General features: G+C 42.1%; 1 protein-coding gene across 2 annotated transcripts in view; it reads right to left on the minus strand.

Annotated features, from left to right (window-relative positions):
* Positions 1-2,821: 2,821 nt before the first annotated feature.
* CDK5RAP3 (CDK5 regulatory subunit associated protein 3) overlaps positions 2,822-25,245 on the minus strand; it is a 40,390-nt gene continuing 17,966 nt past the window's right edge. For both annotated transcript variants that reach the window (XM_044299639.1, XM_044299640.1), the window contains 9 exons: positions 17,154-17,332; positions 14,008-14,144; positions 9,042-9,189; positions 8,878-8,967; positions 6,506-6,590; positions 5,403-5,491; positions 4,666-4,871; positions 4,368-4,539; positions 2,822-2,955 (listed from right to left, as the gene is read on the minus strand). In XM_044299639.1, coding sequence (XP_044155574.1) covers positions 2,890-2,955; positions 4,368-4,539; positions 4,666-4,871; positions 5,403-5,491; positions 6,506-6,590; positions 8,878-8,967; positions 9,042-9,189; positions 14,008-14,144; positions 17,154-17,332 — 1,172 coding nt within the window. In that variant the 3' untranslated portion in view covers positions 2,822-2,889. The remainder of the gene's footprint in view (positions 2,956-4,367; positions 4,540-4,665; positions 4,872-5,402; positions 5,492-6,505; positions 6,591-8,877; positions 8,968-9,041; positions 9,190-14,007; positions 14,145-17,153; positions 17,333-25,245) is intronic.

Consider the following 25,245-nt stretch of genomic DNA (forward strand, 5'->3'; position numbering starts at 1 on the left):
TACGCAGTCCATATAGACATACACAGTCTGGAGGTCTCTAGTGTGTGCGTGCTGCTGTTCAGCTAATTGATTGAGCAGCACAACAGACGTTTAATTAAAGGGAAGGGAAACCCAGTGTCACACAGGAGCAGATGGACTGAGCCCTAATTGGTAATTATCTTGTGTGTGCCAGCTGAGAAGGCACTACATCCTATGCAGAGGGACACAGGGACTGTCACAACTGACAGGTGACAAAGTCCAGGAAACAGAGGGATGCTGGGTACACGACAGACACCGGGAAGAGCGCTCAGGCCTTTCTGTGGGGGGATGGTATTCCATGCAAAGCAGGGAAGAGACCCAGAATAAGCTCACAAATTGGTAAATACACGGCACTTGCTCCTGGAAACTGGTGATAAAAAAAAATGACACTAGTTTGAAATAATGTCTTGGAAGACCAGGAAGAACGCTTGAGCCTTGTAAGTAAAGACCTGCCCTACAGAATACATTATAATGGTTATTGGGAACCATTGTGTACACAGATTGCCTGTGACTCCATTATTTTCTATGGCAGCAGAGCACCTTAGATATGTGGCATTGAGGACAATGTTTAACATCTGCTTGTATGCTGCCAAAAACTGAACCAATTGTAAGCTGCAGCCTTGGGAATAGTGCAGAGACAAAGGTATTTAATCACGTACGTCCTAACTACCTGATTATTTACAAGATAAGGGTAGCAGATACAGGAAACATTAGTGCCAATTCAAGTGAATATACATTTTTAGAGTGCTCCAAGTTTCTGACATGCTTGATGGTAAAACCTGAGTGCTGATTATGGGGTCACACCTGCATAGTGCACTATTAAAATTAGCTGGCTTATATAGACAACTAGAAGTATAAAATATGTGATATTATTTTAAGCTATATACACAAATAAGGCACCCTGCTGGCCCATAAAAGGCTCTCAGAGGCTTCTTTTGGGTAGTGAGGCTGTTGGTAAGAGATCTTGCTTCCTAGACCTGCCTCGAAGACATTTAGGCCAGTTGACAGACTGAGAGGGGAAGCATGATTGGACTAGGTAAAGCAGAATGGTCGGTTCGACAAATTATCTGCCATCTAGACCATTCTGACTTAGGGTACTTTCACACTTGCGGTAGGACAGATCCGACAGGCTATTTTCTCTTTCACTGCGAACTGCACCGGAGCTCCGCCCCGTCCCCATTAAAGTCAATGGGGACAGAGCAGTGGCACGGCGAAATAGCGGAAGGACGGATCTGTCAGGGTGAACACCCTGTCGGATCCGTCCTGCCGCAAGTGTGAAAGTACCCTTAGCTGTCAGGAGATGTTGGGATCAGTGGTTACGTGAGGGAACGCACACGCAGTGACAGGCTCCAGCTGGCCCAGACAGACCACCAGTAGAGGATTGTTGGATCAGACAATAAGCATAAGCAGTTTCAATGTCCACCATCCAGACACAGATGGCACCTTCATTTGACACTCTTGTCTCTTCCTGGACCATTTCAAGGTGCTCTGCAAAATAAGATTTGGTGTCGCAGCGCCCATTACGTGTCCTGCCACTGACAGCCAGCCACCGTCACCTTCATTTCCAGTGTTGTGAAAGGGAAAACAGCGACAAACCCAGGTTTTGTTTGGGATGCCACAACAAACAGTTTTGAGAATAGAGAGCATTTCAATACTGGTTTTGTGGAGCGACACACAAGCCCAACTGCTGGTGTGATGATCTGGGCAGCCAACGCATACGACTGTCAGTCACCACTAGTAGTGATAAGGGGGTCACGCACGATAATGCTCACCCACACACAGCAAGGGGTCCAATGTCCCCTCCAGATTGAAATAATTCCTTAGCTTAAACAACCTACAAATGTGCAAGATCTACAAACCCAGCTACAACATCTATGTGCAAATACGTTGCAGGATACCATACTGAACCTGTATTCCTCCATGCCCAATCATATCTCATCTTGTATCCAGGCTACAGGCGGCCCAGTAGGGTACTAGAGGCTCATTTTAATTGTACCATTTTCTCCAATAAACATATCCTTTTGTTCTAATTTTGTAATCACTTATATGGGTCATCTTATATTCACACGTATAAAGTACATGTATATACATACAGTCATGGCCGAAGTATTTCTCACAGAAAAGTATTGCAGTAACACATGCTTTGCTATACACATGTTTATTCCCTTTGTGTGTATTGGAACAAAACCAAAAAAGGGAGGAAAAAAAGCAAATTGGACATAATGTCACACCAAACTCCAAAAATGGGCTGGACAAAATTATTGGCACCCTTAACTTAATATTTGGTTGCATACCCTTTGGTAAAATGGCATAACCTACAAATCCCACTCATGGACCATGTTCAATTACAGACATCCAAGTCTAGGCTCCCATAACCCCTTTGTAGCCAAATCCCGCAGCGTCATTTGTAAACCCATCCAGTCAGAACCCGACAAACCATGGCTTCCCGCCCACTGGCAGAGCTGTACGACGTGCTTACAGGTATGGCTCCATGAACCTGCTGATTAATAGATGCCATCACTCAGTGTCCAGCTGGAGGGTGCAACTCCCCCCCAAGAACCGAGATAACGAGCAGCCAGAATAATGAGCAGTGACAGGTCACTCGTCATTCTGATGGGATGTAATTAGGGAGCCAGGAAGAGTAGAAAGGCGTGCATGACGCAGTGTGGTACTAAGAGAGAGAAGCAAGGAAGGAGATTTAATGTGTCATCCGCAGGATGGTCAAAAAGCATACAGGTTAGAGAGATAAGGTGAAGTGTGTCATTGTCATTTGCAAATGCTATCACTATAAAGGACAGGACACTTTTTATAACACCTTATAAACATGAGACTTTAATGCATAAACCAGAGTCTGAGGTCGCATGATGACTTTCAAAGTCCGGTGCCAATAACTTTTACTGGTCGGTTATTATATCTCCGAGATATATCTGCTTCAATCTGTAAGAAAAATTAAGAGATCATTTATTTTTTGTTCTGCAGCTACTCCATTTGTTGCTGATCAAAGTTCAAAGCTGTTACCTATAAGGCAGCAGGTTCTTGCTCAAAAAGTAAACAACCCACCATTTGGACATTTAGGCAGCCAACCACATCTTCCCATCTATACTTTGCATGTTTTTTTCTTTTCTTCTTTTAAAGGGGTTTTTCGGGAGTTTTACACTGATGACATATCCTCTGGATGGGTCATCAGTATCTGATCGGTGGGGGTCCGACAATCCGTTCAACTACTTGAGAAGGCACCAGGGCTTGCAATAGCGCTGTGGGCTTCTCCAGCTTTGTCTAGGCCGAGTGACATCATGTTCATCGGTCATTGAAGTGAATGGGGATGAGCTGCGATACCAAACACGGCCGCTATACAATGTACCACGCTGTGCTTGGTTTGCTGAGAGAAGGCTGAGGTGCTACTTTGAGTGCTGGTGCCTTCTCAAACAGCTGATCACATACTGAGGATAGGTCATCAGTAGGGGTGAGCGAATTGCACTTCGGATCAAAGATCCGAAGACAATTCGTTCCCCAACTTTGTTTTAACGCTGTACGAAGACCTGTCTCTACAGGGCATTAAAATGTATGCGCTGGGCAAAGACAAAAGTTCGAAGTCTTGTGAAGAACTTCGGGCTTCGATTGTACAACTTTGATTGTGACGAGTGGCAACTTGTTACTAAAGCAGACTGTTGGATTGTTTATTAAGTTGTAGAATCGAAAGTTCAAGTTCTTGAACCTCTGCGCAGCACATACATTTTAATGCTGTACGGAGACAGGTCTCTGTACAGCATTAAAACAAAGTTGGGGAATGAATCGACCTAGGATCATGGATTCAAAGCGTGATTCACTCACCCCTAGTTAGGCCTCCTGCACACAAACGTTTTTTTTCTTCTGTTTATGTTCCGTTTTTTTGCCTTCCGCATACGGAACCATTCATTTCAATGGATCCACCAAAAAAACAGAAGGTACTCTGTATGCCTTCCATTTGCGTTCCGTTCAAACATAGAACATGTCCTATTAAAAATAGCGTTTCGTGGCTCAATTCAAGTCAATAGTTCCGCAAAAAAAAAAAAGAAATGCATACGGAATGCTTCCGTATCCGTTCTGTTTTTGCGGAACCATGTATTGAAAATTTTATGCCCAGCCCAATTTTTTTATGTACTTACTGTTTAAACATTATTGTATGCTTCTGTTTCCGTTTGCAATCTGCAAAAAACGGATCACAAACGTAAACCAAACGGAAAAACGCAACGGAAACACTACTGAAACAAAAAAAAGGATCGCAAAACCATACGGTCGTGTGCAGGAGGCCTTATCAGTATAAAACTCCTGGAAAACCCCTTTTGAAGCCTAAACATACCACTACTTACCTGCTTCTGAAGTTCACGACTCCTCTCTTGAAGAAGTAAAAGCTTAGGTTCTAGATTCTCCCTCTCTTCCTGTGCTGACTTTCCTCTCTCCAACCATGCCTCTCTTTTACTCTCCAAGAGCTCTGCTTGCTTCAGGCGCTGTCGTAGCAAGTCTGTTACACGATCAACATACCTTTAACAAACAAGATATGATTTAATCTGATTCCAAAAAGGACGTTGAGCTACTAAATACAAAGGCAGAGATCTGTCCGTGATTCTAGCAAGCTGGAACTAAATAAGGAAAACAGATCACACTAACCGTGGAGATGCTAGAATAAGGAAAAGATGGCGCATCTTTACATCTGTTAAGCGTCCAGTTAATTCTTTAACATGTGATAATATGGCAGCAACTTTATTCCGGGTCTGTTCCTGCAGAATGGGTGGGGCTGTCTGGAACTGTGTAACGGTGACAATGTCAGTGTCACCATCAATACCCTGAAGCCACTGAGAGAGGAAGAGTTCCAACTGGCAGGGAGAAAAAAAAAAAAGAGAAATTAGAAGGAATGAAATTATTTAGAGAAGAACATATATGACAAATCGACACACAACCACAGTGAGAGGCTGAGATAGACAGGGATAAGACTGGGCCACATATTCATACCCAGAATGAATGCATGAATAAACAAAGTGAAGAGGAATGTGATAAGAAAATGTAAGATTAATATGCAGGACAGAGGTCAAGGCTAATAAATAAGAAAGATTATAATACAATAGAAGAATACATAGAACAAGGCGCAAAAGACAGAAAAGAGAGATGAGAGAAGCACAGGAAAGAAGCATGCTGCAGAACAAAGCTGAGGACCAAGATAATAGAACAAAGGGAATAAGAAGAAAGGGAGAGATAGAAGACAGTGAGAGGAGAACGATAAGAAAAGACCACAAGGATGTAAAACCTACTAGGAAAAGCATAATGCAAGGAGAAAAAAAACTAAAATAGGAATATAGAGAAACTCACAGGGAGAAATAAAGTGCAATGGTTTAAAATTGGACAGTCACCTCCATTAACTCATCAACAAACTGATTGCGAGTCTCTGTGTTTTCAAGCACAGTGAGAGCATCAGATCCTCGTGCCACACCTGCAGGGACTGAGAGAAATAGAAAAATCAGGATGACAGAAAAAGGACATCATAGCTTCAAAAAGCTGAATCTGATTCAACATCCTGTAAAAGATCAAATGGCCTTGGTCCTTACAAAAAGTAGGAGTGGACATAATACATATTCAGCCAACAGCCATTTCTCCTGACCCCCAGTATAAAATATGCTTGTTTATTTTAATGGGAGAAAGGAATGAGCTGCTGCCTGACCTAACAGAGGCTTATCTCCCGTGAGAACGTTGGACAACCATGAAGAAATCAGAAGGTATGTCCAAGTATTCTCCAATATGTATGGACAACTTATGTCAGCAAGTATAGACTAGAAACGTATTATCCAAATATTATCCAGTGATCTCCAGATGCTATAAACCTAATAATCCAGTAAAATCCAAAAGATAGAAGATATACTGTATTTTTCAAAAATAAAGAACATTCCACCATCTGAGAACATATAAACCAGTGGATTCCTATGAAAGTGCTGAACACAAGCTCAAGCTGAGAGGAACACAAATGGAGGAAGAAGTAACATCAGCATGAATGATGAAAGCTTATCTCAGTTATCCCTAGAAGTAAGAGATGAATGCATAAAGTAAGGAAACCTACAATGGATTATCCAGAATATGTACTAGGGTATAATCCAATGAAATATTCCTAGAAGACAGGATATGCGACTGCACCCTTCACCTCCCACATCCTGAGATAGCTTATGAAGGACTAAAGCTGGCCATACACATTCAATAATTGTCGGCAGAATGACTGTCCGATAGCTATCTCTCCTGTGTCCCCCATACACATACATGTTCTGGAGGCAGCTTATTTCCCTGGAGAACAAAAAGATCGGGCGAACTGAATATTATCTGTCGGGGAAGAGTCAGAAACTTCCCACACATATTAGTGTGTCAGCGGATTTGGGCAACAAAAGTATAATGTGTATGGCCAGCTTAATACCGTAACTTGTGCTGCTAGGTATATCATATGTTAGTGATGAGATTTTTCAGGTCTCACCATCATGCCCATCTTCCAGCACAGTGATGATTTCACAAGGCCCCATTTCTTCAGTGTCCCAGACTATGCCATCAGCTCCTGTAGCCTAACAGAACACAAAAAAACTACATAACCAACAAATTGCACAGTAAATGACAGTAAATTAATAAAGTATAATGTATAAATACACACATGTATATATATATATATATATAAAATTCAGGGGGCACTCTGGCTTCTGGTAACGTATGGACACGTTTCAATTGTTTTTATAAAAATAATAATAAAATTGATTAAGATACAATAAATACATGGAGAACACCAGTGTGATGGGTGGATGTCACGTGGTGGAAAGTGTGGTAAAGAACGTCTATTCAACCTCACGCTATTGGTGTATATTTGAGAGTGAGCGCTTAAGAGCGCTTAAAAATGAAAATGTAAAAATGTACTTGTATACAAGTGTGACAATTGAAAAACATATGTTATAAGTTGTCCGAGTTTTTTTTTTTTTTCTTTGTATGTTTTTAACTAGGCAAATGAAAGGACTTTACAATTGACTCATTTTATCTCCAGTTGCTGTTTTATCAGATTTCACTGAGGGTCACATGACCTGTGATGTCAGCTTCTCTCCCTGCTCGATGTTTCGTGCACAAAGCCTGAGAAATCACATATGAGTCTGTACAGGAGACGTCACTGGGCTGGCAAAGACGTCACTGGGCTGGCAGTTAGGATACAAATGCTGGGCACAGGAGCTCACAGACTAGAAGAGTTCTGCACAAGAACAGGTAGGGAGAATATCCTGTGTGTATCAGCAGTGCCATTGTACAGCTGGGACTTGTAGTCCTACATATACAACATGCTGCTGAGACTCCCAGCAGGCATACATGTCACTCAGGGCAGCACTTATATTCACTCTCTTTGCAGAACAGTGGGAGGAGCAGAGATTGGTGCTACTGCATGTAAACAAAGGGCCAGAAGAGAACCAGGGAAATAAGGAAATATATTTTTTTTTCCTTAGCTCAGTAATACATTGCTGCCCATCCGATTTACAGTGCTAAATATTTTTTTCATAACTCGGACAACCCTTTTAAGGTGAATTAATAAACCTTACAATACTATCCACGGGTGAACTGAAAATAATATCGCGTGTGCTGTAAACAACATTGTCTTCAGACCGGTATATAACAACAGTCTGTGGAGACATCATACTATTGACCAATAAGGATGTTAGTTATAAACATTAATAGGTCTAAATCGCTTATCCCCACTTTTTTAATTACATTTTTAAATTTTCATTTTTATTTTTCACTTTTTTAAGCGCTCATATGTTTATTGTTCTATATTCTATGATATATGTATTTCTTTTATGTGAACATCTCGAATATATACGCCAATAGTGTGGGGTTGAATGGACGTTCTTTACCACACTTTCCACCACGTGACATCCACCCATCACACTGGTGTTCTCCGTGTATTTATTGTATCTTAATAAATTTTATTATTATTTTTATAAAAACAATTGAAACGTGTCCATACATTACCAGAAGCCAGAGTGCCCCCGAATTTTATATATATATATATATACACACACACACACACACATTATACCACATTTACGAATACTTTGGGTAGGTCGTGGGGTGTGCACTGCTCTATCCTGAGGTATACTGGTGAAGCCACTAATTTTATTCATATTAAAATGAATAAAGTAGTCAGTTTTTTAGAGCTGTAGTGTTTTCTTACTGAACGTTGATTTAAAACAATGTGGTTTTCAATCTGGTTGTGGATATTTAGAGAAAAATGACATTAAAAACTAATAACATCATGCATTACACTCTCAGTTTCTGCGACTGTATCAGGTTTACTTTAAAAAGTCATTGTCCAGAAGTGAACTTCTATGGACCCCCTGTAACACTGCATTTTTTTCTGCAGCATTCCCCATGGATACCAGCTAATCGTAGCAGTTATCACGACCCATTTAACACCTAGTAGTGTCCCCAACGACACATGAATGATCGGGTGGCTAAGAGAAACATGGGAGAAATCATCTGTGTACAAAGACAAATATAGGATAAGGCTATGTCCACATATGCGGCTGTAATTCCAGTATTCTGTTCCGGCACAGGAATGGAATACCGGAATTTCCGTGTCTGGCATATGCTGGACACGACCAGTGCGACATCCCTGGATTTCCAGCATAAATACTGGCTTGGAAAGATATAGCTGCATGCAGTATTTATGCTGGAAACCCGGTGAACCCTGTTATAGTGAATGGCATCCATCAGGCACCAAAAGGTTAGAATATGGAACAGAATGGCAGAATTACAACCAAGGATGTGGATATAGCCTAAAAATCCCCTAAATATTTCCTCTGTAAATGATAGGAATCTTACCTCTGTTCCTGAAACAATACCCCAGTCTATTTCCTCTGGTGTTTGCAGAGCTGGAGTCTCTTTAGTTAGTCCCAAATCTCCCCAGTCAATCTGACAAAAATAGGACATTATAAGCATTGCAGTGATAGTAGCCATGAACATCTCAGGTATATGCCTACGCTTACATCTCCTTCTTGTGCGGAAACCTCTTCAACCTCCTTGACTTCTGGCCGCTGTACAGTCACTGGGGCTACTCCTGTCCGCCACTCATACACTGTGGTGTCTCCATGTTCCTGCACATAGCGGATTAGAGGAAGAGCCTCTTCAGGGGAGCTGAGGAAGAAGAAAGAATGACTCAATAATCAATACCTCATTATTTGCTTGCATTACAGTTTGAGCTCTTTCAAAATTGGTCACTTGATTTTCTGTGTAGATTTGTGAAATTAAAGGTCTCCAAAATGAAAAAAGTTGGTAAATGTTATTATTGGGATGATACAATGCTGAAAATAGAGGGTGTTGTTCCCATCAATATTACTGAAACCTTAAAAACAAACCTAGGCTACTTTCACATTAGCGTTCGGGGCTCCGCTTGCGAGTTCCGTTTAAAGGCTCTCACAAGCGGCCCCGAACGCATCCGTCCAGCCCCAATGCATTCTGAGTGGATGCGGATCCGCTCAGAATGCATCAGTCTGGCAGCGTTTGGCCTCCGCTCCGCTCTGCAGGCGGACACCTGAACACCGCTTGCAGCGTTCGGGTGTCCGCCTGGCCGTGCAGAGGCAAACGGATCCGTCCAGACTTACAATGTAAGTCAATGGGGACGGATCCGTTTGAATTTGACACAATATGGCTCAATTTTCAAACGGATCCGTCCCCCATTGACTTTCAATGTAAAGTCTGGACGGATCCGTCTGAAGCTACTTTCACAAAGTTTTCTAAAATATAATGCAGACGGATCCGTTCTGAACGGATCCCATCGTCTGCATTATATGAGCGGATCCGTCTGGGCAGACCCCAGACGGATCCGCTCTGAACGCAAGTGTGAGAGTAGCCCTAGCCTGTCATTTCTTTACTGCTGATATCCAAACACACACACACACTAGTGCCAACTGCATGAAAGGACAACTAAAGAAGCACTGCCACAATTTTTTTTATTCGTTGGCCTACTAGAAAGGTACACGATGTAAAATACATTTTTTGACCAGTGGCTGACAGGAGCAATACCTGCCTGGAGTTTGTATGTTTTCCCAGTGTTTGTGTGTGCTTCTTCCAGGACAAATACTTAGGTTAAAGGCTATGTACACCTTTAGGGGGCTATTTTTTTTATTATTGTATTGTACTTTTTTTGAGCTGAAAATCATATTTTTCAATTGGTCTTTAGTAACGATATGGAAACTTTTTGTGTAAATAGCTGAGATATTGTAGCAGCAGCCTGTGGATTTTATGTATTTTCACTCCCATAGTCCTAACTTTTTTATTTTTCCATTCACATAGCCTTATGAGGGCTTATTTTTTGCGGGACAAGTTATACTTTCTAATGGCACCATTTACGGTTGCATACCATGTAGTAGGGAGCGAGAAATAAATTCCAAATGGGGTAGAATTGGGAAAAATGCAATTCTGATAAAGGTTTTTTTTTTTTACACTGTACACTTTGCGGTAAAATTGACCTGTTATCTTCATTCTCCAGGTCAGTACAGTGCCAACAATATCACACTTGTATAATTTTTCTTGCGTTTTAATACTGAAAATAAAATTTAAACCTTTGAGGAAAAAACATTATTTTTTCATAACCATATTCTGACCACTATAACTTTTTTGTAGCTATGTGTAGGATGGGGCTGTGTAAGGGCTATTTTTTTGCGGGACAATCTGTTCTTTTCAGTGATACCAATTTTAAGTGTGTGCGACTTTTTGATCAGTTTAAAAAAATATATATATTGGGTAGTTGAAGTAACAAAAAATGGCAAATTGGCTGTTTTTATTTTTTTCCCCGCTACGCCATTTGCCGTATGCCATTAATATTGTTATATTTTAATAGTATGGGCATTTTCGCACGCGGCAATACCCATGATGTTTATTTTTTTTACTGGTTAAGTATTTTTATTTTAAGGCAAGGGTGGTGATTTGAACTTTTAGGTTTAAATTTTTTTTTTTATATTTGTAAAATCTTTTTTTTTTCCTTTTTTAAGTCACCTTGGGTGACAATAACTGGCAATCATTCGATTGCCCATAGTATTCAGTGATGGCTAAATAGCCAACATTGAAGACTTCATTTGCACTATATCAATACAAGACTGCAACCTAGTGGCCTGTATTGATATATACATATAATTGACTCTGAAGCCTGCTTGAGGCTTCAGTCATTTAGCGCAAGGTAACAGGATCCCCGATCTCAACCGGGGAAACCTGTTACTGGACCGGAAGCGCGCGACTTCCAGTTCCGTTCTGCGCAGATGCCGTGGTCACATTTGACCACGGCATCTGAAGGGTAAGATTTATGCGATCAGCCTTATGGCTGATCGCATACACGTGCCGCGGGTCTCTGCTATTTAAAATAGCAGAAACACCGTGGCTAAGGCGCCCGCTGCACGTGCGAGCGGGCGCCATGTTTAGGGATTGGACCCATGACGTACAGCTACGTCATGGATCCTTAAAGGGTTAAATAAGTGTTTATGACCTCTCAGTAGTTTAGAGATAAGGGTTATTAGATGACAAGCACAAAGTGAAAGAACCTTTTGTGATAGAATGGCTCAATACTTTTAATAAAGGCCAACTGAAAATATGATATTTAGCCAAAAATGAGTAACGTGCAACTATAAACAAAAATTACTACGAAAGGTGTACATTTAAAGAAGCACTCCAAGTAAAATTTTTATTCTGTGGTCCATTAGAAAGATGCATGATTCAAATTATAGTGAAGGTAAAAATTTTACTGCTGGCTGTATTTGTGAGTTATCCTCTCCCTTCTGGTCCTCAGCTGTGTCATATGACTGACACTCTTACTACGGTTGTTTCTGGTATCGAAATTTCAATGCCCAATTGACACTTTTATGCCAGTATCGATTCAGTACCGGGATGTTCATTTTTTCGATACTAGGCTGTGCTACTGAGCAGTCTAGTATCTCCTTTTATGAGAGAACATGGCGAAGGAGGGAGGGAATCACTCCCTCCTATGAAGCGGCCGCCACTGAGCCCAATGAAGTGAGCGGGTTCTGAAGCTGCCCAGACAACTGCCACCAATGAATGTGTGGCTAATTAATGCAGGAGGCGCTGTCTGAGCTAGTGACCTCAGCGAACAGCAGTGGCAGCCTCCTCCTCCGAAATGTTTTGTGTCCTCCCCAGCATCAGCCCGAGCCCCAGAGTCAAGCATAGCAGGTACCTGGCCTGGCCACTGTGCCACCAAAAATAATTAACCTTTAATACAGATACAGAAGGCGGGTGCCGGCGGTAGAATCACATAGCCAGCACCTGAGGGGTTAACTGCGCCCTGTCATAGAGGCCGGTACCTGCCTCCTGTATCTGTATTAAAGGTTAATTATCACTGGTGGCGCAGTGCACCCCCCCCCCAGTATTAAAAACATTGGTGGCGCAGTGAGCCCTCCCCCCTCAGTATTAAAGTCATTGGTGGCGCAGTGCTCCCCCCTCTCCCAACCCACCCAGTATTAAAATCATTGGTGGCAGTGGCCACAGGGTCCCCTCTCCCCTCCTCCTCATTGGTGGCAGTTTCTGATCGAAGCTCCAGCAGTGTAATCCTGGGGCTCCGATCGGTTACCATGCCATCCAAGACGCTACTGAAGCCCTGGCTGCCATGGTAAGCTCACTGCTGCTGTGTGTACTATGCACAAGGCAGCAGGGAGAGTGTGAAGTCCTGTTCACCCTAATAGAGCTCTATTAGGGTCAATAGGACAAGGGTTCTAGCCCCTAAGGGGGCTAGTAGTTAGTAAATAAAAAGTAACAAAAAATAAAAGTAGAAAAAATAAATTATAAAGTATAAAGTATAAATCGCCCCCTTTCCCAATTTTACATATAAAATATATAAACAATAAATAAATAAACATATTACATATCGCCACGTCTGAAAAGTCCAAACTATTAAAATATTTTAAAAATCTCCTATGCGGTCAATGCCGTAACAGAAAAATAAATAAATAAATAAATAAAAAAGGCGTGATTTGCAATTTTTTTTAGCCACCTTGTCCCCCCAAAAAATAGGATAGGACTGTTCGATTATGGCCCGGATGTTCCATAAAATGTGAAATGCACGTGGCTTTTTTGGCGTTTTAGTTTTTTGTGTGGTATCGAATGGTATCGAGTATCGCAATATTTTTTATGGTATCGAAACCGAATCAAAATTTTTGTATAGCAACAACCCTAACTCTGACTCTCCTGACACAGCGTCTCATGTATGCACAGGCAGTCAGTTTCCTATTCATTCCTATGACAGACAGGGTGAATCTCATAGGAATGAACAGAGAAACGGACTTCCTGTCCACACATAAGACGCTGTGTCAGTTGAAAAGTCAATGTCGGTCACATGACACAACTGAGGACTAGAAGGGAGAGGATAACAAATAGAGCCAACAGTAAAAATATTACCTTCACTATAATTTACATCATGCACCTTTCTAAGGCTACTTTCATACTAGCGGCACGGACCTCCGGCAGTCTGTTCCGTCGGGTGAACAGCCTGTCGAATCTGTCCTGCCGCTAGTGACTGTGTGCCTCCGGACTGCCGCTCCGTCCCCACTGACTATAATGGGGGCGGAGTTCCGGCAGCACATGGCGAGAGGCTGCCGGAATAAATGTCGGACATGTCGTAGTTTTATTCCAGCAGCCTCTCGCAGTGCCTCGCCAAAAATCTGCCCCCGCACCCATTATAGTCATCGGGGACGGAGCGGCAGTCCGGAGGCACACGGTCACTAGCGGCAGGATGGATCTGACAGGTTGTTCACCCAACGGAACAGCCTGCTAGAGGTCCGTGCCGCTAGTGTGAAAGTAGCCTAATGGACCACAGAATAAAATTTTTTGTTGGAGTGCTTCTTTAACCTAAGTATGTGTCGTGGAAGAAGCACACACAAACATTGGGAGAACATACAAACTCCATGCAGATATTGCTTCTGTCAGGTTGCAGTTCACAGCTTGACTGCTTACCTATCACAGACAAATGACACACAGGCTTGGTACAGCTGGATTGCGGGCATGAGTCCGGCAGCATCTGATCCTACTTGTTTTAGGGCTGCTGGGACATCACAAACCAACATCTGAAGTTCCTTACGAACATCCTCTCCCTGCATGAGAGACAAAAGTATAGTGGAGCCACAATTTTATGAAACGTGTAATTTTTATGTAATGTGTAAGGCCCTTTTACACAGACTGAGGATTGGGGCAATTATCAGGTATACTGGATCACGAAAACTGCCCTGGGTACACGCGCCGCTGATTATCTAATCACATCTTTTATGTGGCACACAAAATCATTAACAGGGTTTTCCGAGTTATTTTTTTGTTCTTTGTATATTTCTAACTAACCAAATGTAAAGGCTTTACCATGCACTTACTGCATCTGTAGTTGCTCCTTTCTCAGATTTCACTTAGGGTCAGCTTCTCTCGCTGCTCTACTGTTTCGTGCACAAACCTGAGAGAGCAGAGATGTGTCTGTACACCAGAGGTCACTGTGCTGGCCACGCCCCCTGCACTGGCTGAGCTGCTGCTGTCTGCCCTGTGTCTCCCTCCCACTGGATACTTCAGGAAATATTAACCCCTTCAGGGGCACAGACTCAGGGCTGAAGGCTTTACTGAGTAGCTGCAGAGAGTGAGGAAACAAATGCTGGGCACAGAAGCTGACAAAGGAGTTCTGCAGAGCATTGCACAACAGGTACAGAGAAGATCCTGTGTGTATCAGCAGTGGCATTGTACAGCTGGGACCTGTAGTCCTACACATACAACATGCTGCTGAGTGTCCCAGCAGTCAGACATGTCACTCAGGGCAGGACTTATATTCACTCCCTTTGCAGAGCAGGGGTAGGGGCAGAGAATGTTTACCTGTAGTAACAACAAAGGGTCAGAAGAGAACCAGGGAAATTAGGAAATAGATTTTCTTTTGCCTAAAACTTGCTTAGCTCAGTTATATATTGCTGCCCATCAGATATACAGTGCTATATATTTTTTTTTCATAACTCAGGCAACCCCTTTAGGTCAAATGCCAAACATATAATATACCTGCTGTCAATTGTGTATGGAGACTTATAGGCAATACTTCATGGGAAAATAATATGCAAACAGATATCTCTCAAGGAAAGTGTCACCTTGTGGAAGAGGCTCCCTACAGGTCAAAATCTGACTTCTTAACAAGCCTTGGGACATGACCAGGGAAAATAGACAAGCCATATCAGCAATATCCATCCATAGACAGTTGCTTCAGGGTGTTTGCCCCTCTCCAGGACGGAGTAGGATTCTGGGTGACTGAGTGTGATGCCTTGAATGCATTAGGAGACATGGCACACTGTCTAAGCTGCATCCAAGGCATTACACTCAGTCAGCCAGAAGACTGAAGAGGGGAAAACACGCCGAAACGACTGTCTATGGATGGATATTGCTGATATGGCTTGGCTATTTTCCCTTGTCATGTCCAAAGGCTTGTTAAAAAGTCTGGTTTTGACTCATAGGGAGCCTCTTCCACAAGGTGGCGCTAGCAAGATGGCTCTCTTTCCTTGAGAGATACCTCTTTGCATATTATTTTCCCATGAAGCATTGCCATACAAAATTTGCATATTGTTTGTTCGCCCATAGGCAATGAGCTTTACCCCTTTCTCTGTGTTGGTTACGTGTATGAAGGGGGCTAACTGCCTGGCTCAGCGTCTGCAGGAGAAGAGGGCTGGCTTAGGTAATGAACTAAGCCAAACACTTAGCCCCCTTCATACACCTCACAGAGAGGGAAAGGAAGCTCACTGCCCACATCAGAACAAACAAGAACGTGGAGGTTTCAGGTCCATGGAGAGGGCCTGGAATTATGCCAAAGAGGAAGTGTTCAAAGTTAAAGTACATTAATAAGTTTTATTGTTTTACATTTTTACAGCATTAAAGATAGTTTTATATCATTGGACCACTTCAAGCTGATGATGGACAACTCTTGTGGTGCTTATCTTCCATGGACTGAACATGTCTAATTGTATTTCTGAAAATGGCCTGAATCAGGGAAATGTTAGGCTTCAGTGGACATCACCACATTTTGTGGGATCTACAGGAATTTATCTAACATGTGGAGCCAGCTTTTCATATTGTCTCCTATTTCCAAGATTAAAGAACATTTGTCACCATGATCAACCCTATTAAACTACTGCCGCATCTGCAGTGAAGCTGTCAGAGTGGGGACAACCGCAAGAGATCTTCACTGCGCCGACACAATTGAGATTTCATGGCCAGGCATCAGAGCAGTCAGGATGCCTGGCCCTGTCAATTTCACTTGGAGGTGGAGCGGCAGTGTGGAGAGGCAACGTGTAGAAGCGGAGGTGAAGTGGTGCTCAAAGGGGCTAGGCCAGGTCCTCACTGCTCTGGGCACAGCATTTGCATATAACTAAAATAAGATTTTCTCTGCATCGTTAACACCGATTGCAGAGAGAAATTGCTTATTTTAGTGACCATGTTCAATCCTACCATCACAGTGACAGACACTTTTTAAAGAGGTTGCTTCATCTGAGACAATGGGGAAATATCACTAGGACCCAGACCTATATTGAGAACGGAGTGGGCCAAACTGGTGGCTCGAGGACTCTGGTCCAGCCACCTCGAAGTGCTCTCCCCAAAGAAGTGAATGGGAGCCCACCGCACGCAACTGGCCACTGCTCCCATTCACTTCTATGAGCCCGACGGAAAAAGCCGAGCTGGCTGTTTTCGGCGGCCCCATAGAAATGAAAGGAGGGGGGCTGCACATGCGCCCTCCACCATTTTCGAGGCTCTGTTTAGGAATTGGTGCGGGTCCCAGCGGTATGCCGCCATTGTCTCAGATGAGATAACCCCTTTAAGGAAAGCTATCCAGGATGTGTGCTAACATATTCTCAGCTTGGTAGATGAAGGTGTATTATGCACATGAGAATGATTCAGAAAGTGAAGTTTAGGTCACTGGATTTTTAAAGTGAAAACTGTTCCCTTCCAAGTAAAATATGTCTGCATTTTAAAGTAATGAATAAATAAGTGCCCTAATAACAGGTCACACACGTATACTAATCTACATTCATTTTTACAATGCAGGATGTTTGATACCTGCCATTACTACCAATAAAAGCATTCCGTTCACTCACATTGATCCCATAGCGCTTGCAACTGCTGTAATACTGTTCTCGCTGCTCTGCTGCTCCCTGCACACATTCCTCTGCTCGACGCTCACACTCCACAACAAGCTGCTGACACCGAATCATCTGTTTCTTCAAAGCCGGGATTTCATAGCTCACATTGCGCATCAACAGACTGCCACACTCCGCTAGAGAGGACAGAAAGCACATTAGTCAGACTTTACAGATGTCTACACTGCAGCAATAGCTTCATGCAAATATAGTTTTAATGAAGAATTCCTATAAAAATTAGTAATTTTCTCCATATAAAACTTTATCATAAGTGGTTGTTAAAATTTAAGCAGGTACAGGCATTTTTCGACCACTGCAGATCTCTTGTGAAGTCTAACAGCACATGGAGCAGTGGAGTGTACAATGCAGGCTATTAGTGTGCAGTTTTCATAAAGGTATAGCGTCAGATTTTTATTTATTTACTGAAATAGTCAACCAGCTCAAAAGGGGTTGTGGCATTTGTTTGATTTATGACAACAGTAAGGATCTCATGACTGGGTCCTTAAAAGGGGTTTTCTGTGAGGCAGACATTGATGGCTTATCCTCAGGACAAAACGTTGTGTTTGATGGTCTCTGAGGGCAGGTCTTCAAAATTATAGGAACAGAGACCCACACACTAACATATATAAATATACACATATATATATATATATATATATATATACACACACACACATACACACACTCACCTAAAGAATTATTAGGAACACCATACTAATACGATGTTGGACCCCCTTTTGCCTTCAGAACTGCCCAAATTCTACGTGGCATTGATTCAACAAGGTGCTGATAGCATTCTTTAGAAATGTTGGCCCATATTGATAGGATAGCATCTTGCAGTTGATGGAGATTTGAGGGATGCACATCCAGGGCACGAAGCTCCCGTTCCACCACATCCCAAAGATGCTCTATTGGGTTGAGATCTAGTGACTGTGGGGTCCATTTTAGTACAGTGAACTCATTGTCATGTTCAAGAAACCAATTTGAAATGATTCGAGCTTTGTGACATGGTGCATTATCCTGCTGGAAGTAGCCATCAGAGGATGGGTACATGGTGGTCATGAAGGGATGGACATGGTCAGAAACAATGCTCAGGTAGCCCGTGAGATTTGAACAATGGCCAATTGGCACTAAGGGGCCTAAAGTGTGCCCAGAAAACATCCCCAACACCATTACACCACCACCACCAGCCTGCACAGTGGTAACAAGGCATGATGGATACATGTTCTCATTCTGTTTACTCCAAATTCGGACTCTACCATTTGAATGTCTCAACAGAAATTGAGACTCATCAGACCAGGCAACATTTTTCCAGTCTTCAACAGTCCAATTTTGGTGAGCTCATGCAAATTGTAGCCTCTTTTTCCTATTTGTAGTGGAGATGAGTGGTACCCGGTGGGGTCTTCTGCTGTTGTAGCCCACCTTTCTTTCCCATTCTGACATTCAGTTTGGAGTCAGGAGATTGTCTTGACCAGGACCACAACCCTACATGCATTGAAGCAACTGCCATGTGATTGGTTGACTAGATAATCGCATTAATAAGAAATAGAACAGGTGTTCCTAATAATTCTTTAGGTGAGTGTGTGTATGTATGTATATATATATATATATATATATATACATACACATACAGTACAGACCAAAAGTTTGGACACACCTTCTCATTCAAAGAGTTTTCTTTATTTTCATGACTATGAAAATTGTAGATTCACACTGAAGGCATCAAAACTATGAATTGACACATTTGGAATTATATACATAACAAAAAGGTGTGAAACAACTGAAAATATGTCATATTCTAGGTTCTTCAAAGTAGCCACCTTTTGCTTTGATTACTGCTTTGCACACTCTTGGCATTCATTTGATGAGCTTCAAGAGGTAGTCACCTCAGGACCACACATGGAGTACTGTGTACAGTTCTGGGCTCCTGTAAACAAGGCAGACATAGCAGAGCTGGAGAAGGTCCAGAGGAGGGCATCTAAAGTAATAACTGGAATGGGGCAACTACAGTACCCTGAAAGATTATCAAAATTAGGGTTATTCACTTTAGAAAAAAGACGACTGAGGGGAGATCTAATTAATATGTATAAATATATCAGGGGTCAGTACAGAGATCTATCCCATCAGCTATTTATCCCCAGGACTGTGACTGTGACGAGGGGACATCCTCTGCGTCTGGAGGAAAGAAGGTTTGTACACAAACATAGAAAAGGATTCTTTACGGTAAGAGCAGTGAGAATATGGAACTCTCTGCCTGAGGAGGTGGTGATGGTGAGTACAATAAAGGAATTCAAGAGGGCCCTGGACGTATTTCTGGAGCTTAATAATATTACAGGCTATAGCTACTAGAGAGGGGTCGTTGATCCAGGGAGTTATTCTGATGGCCTGATTGGAGTCGGGAAGGAAGTTTATAGCCCCCTAAAGTGGAGAAAATTGGCTTCTACCTCACAGGGTTTTTTTTTTTTTTTTTTGCCTTCCTCTGGATCAACTTGCGGGATAACAGGCCGAACTGGATGGACAAATGTCTTTTTTCGGCCTTATGTACTATGTTACTTAGTTGACACACCTTTGACAGCGATTACAGCCTCCAGTCTTCTTGGGTATGTTCCCACAAGGTTTGCACATCTGGATTTGGGGATTTGTCAGGTTGGATGGGGACCATTGGTGGACAGCCATTTTCAGATCTCTCCAGAGATATTCGATTAGGTTCAAGTCAGGGCTCTGGCTGGGCCACTCAAGAACATTCCAAGAGTTGTCCCTAAGCCGCTCCTGTGTTGTTGTGTCTGTGTACTTAGGGTCATCATCTTATTGGAAGGTGAAACTTGCCCCAGTCTGAAATCCAGAGCACTCTGGATCAGGTTTTTATTTTGGGCCTCACTGACCAGGTGATTTTTTTCATTGCCTTCCAAGAACTACAATTTTTTTTTTTCCATCTATGTAGCTGTATGAGGGCTTGTTTTTTTTGTGGGACAAGTTGTAGTTTTTAATGGTGCCATTTTGGGGTACACATAACTTACTGATTAACATGATAACTATATTCTCTGGGTCAGTACGATTACAGCGATACCAAATACATATAGTGTCTTTTTATGTTTCACAACTTTCGCGCAATAAAACCCGCTTTTTTATTTTTTTGTTTTAGGAAAATATTTTGGTATTGCCGCTTCCCAAGACCCATAACTTTTCTATTTTTCTTTCTACGGAGCACTGTGAGGGTTTACATTTTTGCAGGACATCTTGTAGTCATTGGTAGTGTTGAGAGTGAATATTCGAATAGCGAATTTTAATCGTGAATATCGCCACTTCGAGAATTCGCTAATATTTAGAATATAGTGCTATATATTCGTATTCGCGAATAGTGTTGAATATTCTAATTGCGAATTTATCGTGAATATATTACATTTTTCAATGACTGGAGATCACGAATTCTCGAATTTGCTTATTTATGGGGAATATTTGGCCCAAAAAAAATATATAAAAAAAAATAAAATCGCTAAATATCACGAATTTGATGATTGCCTATGCCGCTCCTCACTAGTCATTGCTATCATTTTGGGGCACAAAGAAAAAAGCAGCAATTCATTTTTTTTTTTTTTACTGCGTTCACCGTACATACAGATGCAGAGATACCAAATATGTGGAGGAGATGTTATTTTAACCATTTATTTTTTCCAGTCACAACTGTAATTTCCAATGGGAAAAACATTTTTTATTTATTTTTTATTTAATGTCTTTTTTTTTAACCATTTAATAGTCCCACAAAGGAACTACAATAGGCAATATTTTAATTGCTTCTAAAATACAATACACTATTTCTTTAGTGCATTGTATTTTAATGTCAGTGCTTTACTGATATTCACCAGCAGGCTGCGCCAGAGAAGTATGGCCTCCTGGGAATCTAGAGGCAGGCCTGGGGCCTTCACTAGGCCCCAGCCTGCCTGCACTGACATTGGCACCCCGCAATCTCATTTGTGGGGTGCCGATGGCAGACAGGGAGTCTGCTACCTCTAAAACCAATTACATGCTGCAGGTGCTATTGCCAGCGACAAGAAATGCGTTAAACAGACCGGATCGGCGCTCCTGCTGGTGCGCGTCATTAGACCAGGAGCGCAGCTGTTATGTTACGGGAGATCTGTGCAGCGCTTAGACTGAGCCATCATCAAAGGCAGAAGCCCAGCATAAGACCCCTTAGTGACTGTCTTAAAAAAAAAGTATTGGTGTTTATTAAGAGGTTAAGATTATCTCTGTACTTTGCTCTATTCAGCTTTCCCTCAACCTTGACAAGTCTGCATGTCCCAGCTGCTGAAAAACACCCCCACAGCATGATGCTGCCACTACCATGCTTCACTGTAGGGATGGTATTGGGCAGGTGATGGACAGTGCATGGTTTTCTCCCGACATGACGCTTAGAAATGAGGCCAAAAAGTTTCATCTTGGTTTCATGAGACCAGAGAATCTTGCTTCTTATAGTCAGAGTCCTTTATGGTAGGGATCGACCGATATAGATTTTTTAGGTCCGATACCGATAATTTGTGAACTTTTAGGCCGATAGCCGATAATGTATACCGATATTATGTAAATTTTCATTTTTGAAAAAAAATATAAAAAATTCCTGCTGAAAATGAATGTTTATTGTTAATGTGTATTTTTTCTTTTTTTTGTAAATCTTTCTTTTTCATTTATACTTAATATATATATATTTTTTTTTTACTAACTTTTAGCCCCCTTAGGGACTAGAACCCTTGTCCTATTCACCCTGATAGAGATCTATCAGGGTGAATAGGAGCTCACACTGTCCCTGCTGCTCTGTGCTTTGTGCACACAGCAGCATGGAGCTTACTATGGCAGCATGGCAGCCAGGGCTTCAGTAGCACCCTGGCTGCCATGGTAACCGATCGGAGCCCCAGCATTACACTGCTGGGACTCCGATCGGAGGAGGAGGGGATCCTGTGGCCACTGCCACCAACGATCAATAGGGGGGGGGGGGGGTGCGGGGGGGGCGCACTGCACCACCAATGTTAGTTAATACTGGGGTGGGGGTGGGGGCCGCGGGCGCACTGCACCACCAATAAAAAAAAATCTCATTCATTCATATACAGGAGGCGGGAGCTGGCTGCAGAATCACATAGCCGGCTCCCGACCTCTATGAGCAGTAGCTGCGATCCGCGGCACCTAAGGGGTTAACTACCATAGATCGCAGCTACAGCTCATAGAGGTCGGGAGCGGGCTATGTGATTCTGCAGCTCCCGCCTCCTGTTCAATTTGAATAAATGAGTAAGTTAACATCATTGGTGGCGCAGTGGCCATAGCTCCTCCCCTCCTCTTGTTCCCTGTTCTCCCATTGGCTGCAGCGGCAGCAGCACAGGGGGAGGGAGACACTGCTTCCTTCTCCCCTGTGCTGCAGAGGGAACACGGAGAGCGCTGTCAGCAGTGCGATCCGTGTTCCCGATTCGTTATCGGAATATCGGCAAAATAGATGCCGATACCAGTTAAAATCCTCAATATCGGCCGATAATATCGGTAAAACCGATAATCGGTCGATCCCTACTTTATGGGGTTTTTTTTGGGCAAACTACAGACTTTCACATGTCTTTTACTGACGAAAGGCTTCTTTCTGGCCACTCTTCCATAAATCATCATAAAGCTCAGATTGGTGGAGTGCTGCAATGATGGCTGACTTTCTGGATGTTTATCCCCAGGATCTTTGGAGCTCAGCGAGAGTGACCATTGGGTTCTTGGTCACATCTCTAACCAAAGCCCTTCTCCGCCAATTACTTAGTTTGGTGTGGCAGCCAGCTCTAGGAAGAGCCCTGCTTGTTCTAAACTTCTTCCATTTAAGAATTATGAAATCCACTGTGCTCTTGGGAACTTTCAGTGCAGCAGAAAGTTTTGAGCTCTACTCCAGATATGTGCCTCCACTCACTCCTGTCTGTGCTCTACAGGCAGTTCTTTCCTCCTCATGGCTTGATTTTTGCTCTGAAATGAGTTATCAGCTGTGAGACCCTTATATAGATAAGGGTGTATCTTTCCAAATCATAGAGATGACTCCAATCAAAGTAAAGAAACATCTCAAAGATGATCAGGAGAAATGGAAGGCCCCCAGAGCAAAATATCAAGGGTCTGAATACTAATGTATATGCAAGATTTTAGTGTTTCCTTTTAATAACTTAGCAAAAATTTCTAAAATTCTCTTATTACTTTCTCATTATGGGATACTGAGTGCAGATGGATGGAACAAAACTTGATTTTATTTTTACATTTTAGCACAAGCTTGCAACATAACAAAATGTGAAAAAAAAGTGAAAGTGTATATATGTACAGTTGTGGCCAAAATAAATATTGGAAATTGGAAAAGTTGCTGCTTAAGTTTTTATAATAGCAGTACATCCTACAACTCTGCCAGTCACTTATACTCATTTTATTGGATCCTGATTTTTTATTATAATATATGTTGTTTATAGTGATAGCATATTCTATTTTTATATATTTTTATCCTTTTTATTTTTATAAGTCATTTTTAATCACACATACAGATATATCGCAACTAATAGAATAATAATCAAATAAAAACGCATCAACCTGAAAAAAACCGCAACGAAAACGCAATAGAACCGCATCATGGCGAAAATTACCCATTGATACTCCGATTCCGGACTACACAACCGGGACTTGTATAATACCCTATAAGTGCTTTAAAAGGAGGAGGTTAGGAGTGCCCGATATCACCACTGAGGAAGGGACTGGAACTGTCCCGAAACGCGTCTGGGCTATCAGACACTCTGCTGAAACCTCCATAAGAAGGACTTTTTGCATGGCCATGCGATAGAAAGGAATCTTCAAAAAACTACAACCTCGAGACAATTCAACTGCCCTAAAACATCTGAGTGAATACAGAGACCGGACGAAGTCCCACTCGTAGCATCGCGAGATTGGGCTTGATTGTCAGAGCCTGCAAGCCGTGAGGACGAGAGCGTGGTCTCCAGCTCACCTCTCACAACGGATCAAAGCACAGATCCTGGAATACAGCATTATAGGAGGTAAGACTCCTTATTCCTCAGGAAGGACTATCTCCCATATAGAGGTACAAGTCCAGCGGCTACGAGAAAGTATACCCAATACAGCTAACGGCCGGAGTATTTGATACGGTGCACGGCACATTGGTTGATGTGTTTTTTTCTAAATATTAGAGGAAGGACGTATAAGCGTGCACGATCTCGCAGGGCTCCACCAGGTGTCCCCTTTTTCACTATATGATTGCACCATTATTTTTACATTTATAAACTGTACTCACATTTCTAGCATCACTGTGGATTTTTCTTAAATATCATGGATATGGTTACCTACCTTTGATTTTTGATCACACAATATTGGTTTTGTATGAACTTGATTTGTCACTCACTTAGTAATTGATTCACAAGGATACCGCTGGAGCACCATTTCATGTTTTTTCCTCCATCAGTATTGGAACGTGATATCCCAACAAGTGGTTTACACATGGTCGACCAGTTTGATATTATATGTTATTAACATTTTAATAGTGGATATTATTAATTGTTTTATTTTATTGTAATATTTTGACATTTTAATTAATAAATCTGACTATTTGCCATAGAGTGAGTGCTCACTCTCCTATTTTCTAAACTCCAAGAAGTGATTATGAAAGAATGGGTTGCTATCAGTCAGGAATTGGCCCAGAAGTTGATTGAGGGCATGCCCAGTCGGATTGCAGAGGTCCTGAAAAAGAAGGGCCAACACTGCAAATACTGACTCTTTGCATAAATGTCATGTAATTGTCGATAAAAGCCTTTGAAAGTATGAAGTGCGTGTAATTATATTTCACTACATCACAGAAACAACTAAAAAAAAGGATCTAAAAGCAGTTTAGCAGCAAACTTTGTGAAAACTAATATTTGTGTCATTCTCAAAACTTTTGGCCACGACTGTATATATATTGTGGGGTTTCGCACTGGTAGACAGGATTAGCAGACGCAGTATAGAGGCAACCACAAGTTCTTCGGATCAAACAGTTCAGTGTTTTATTCACACTTTA

This window comes from Bufo gargarizans, chromosome 6, assembly GCF_014858855.1.
Source record: "Bufo gargarizans isolate SCDJY-AF-19 chromosome 6, ASM1485885v1, whole genome shotgun sequence".
NCBI lineage: Eukaryota > Metazoa > Chordata > Amphibia > Anura > Bufonidae > Bufo > Bufo gargarizans.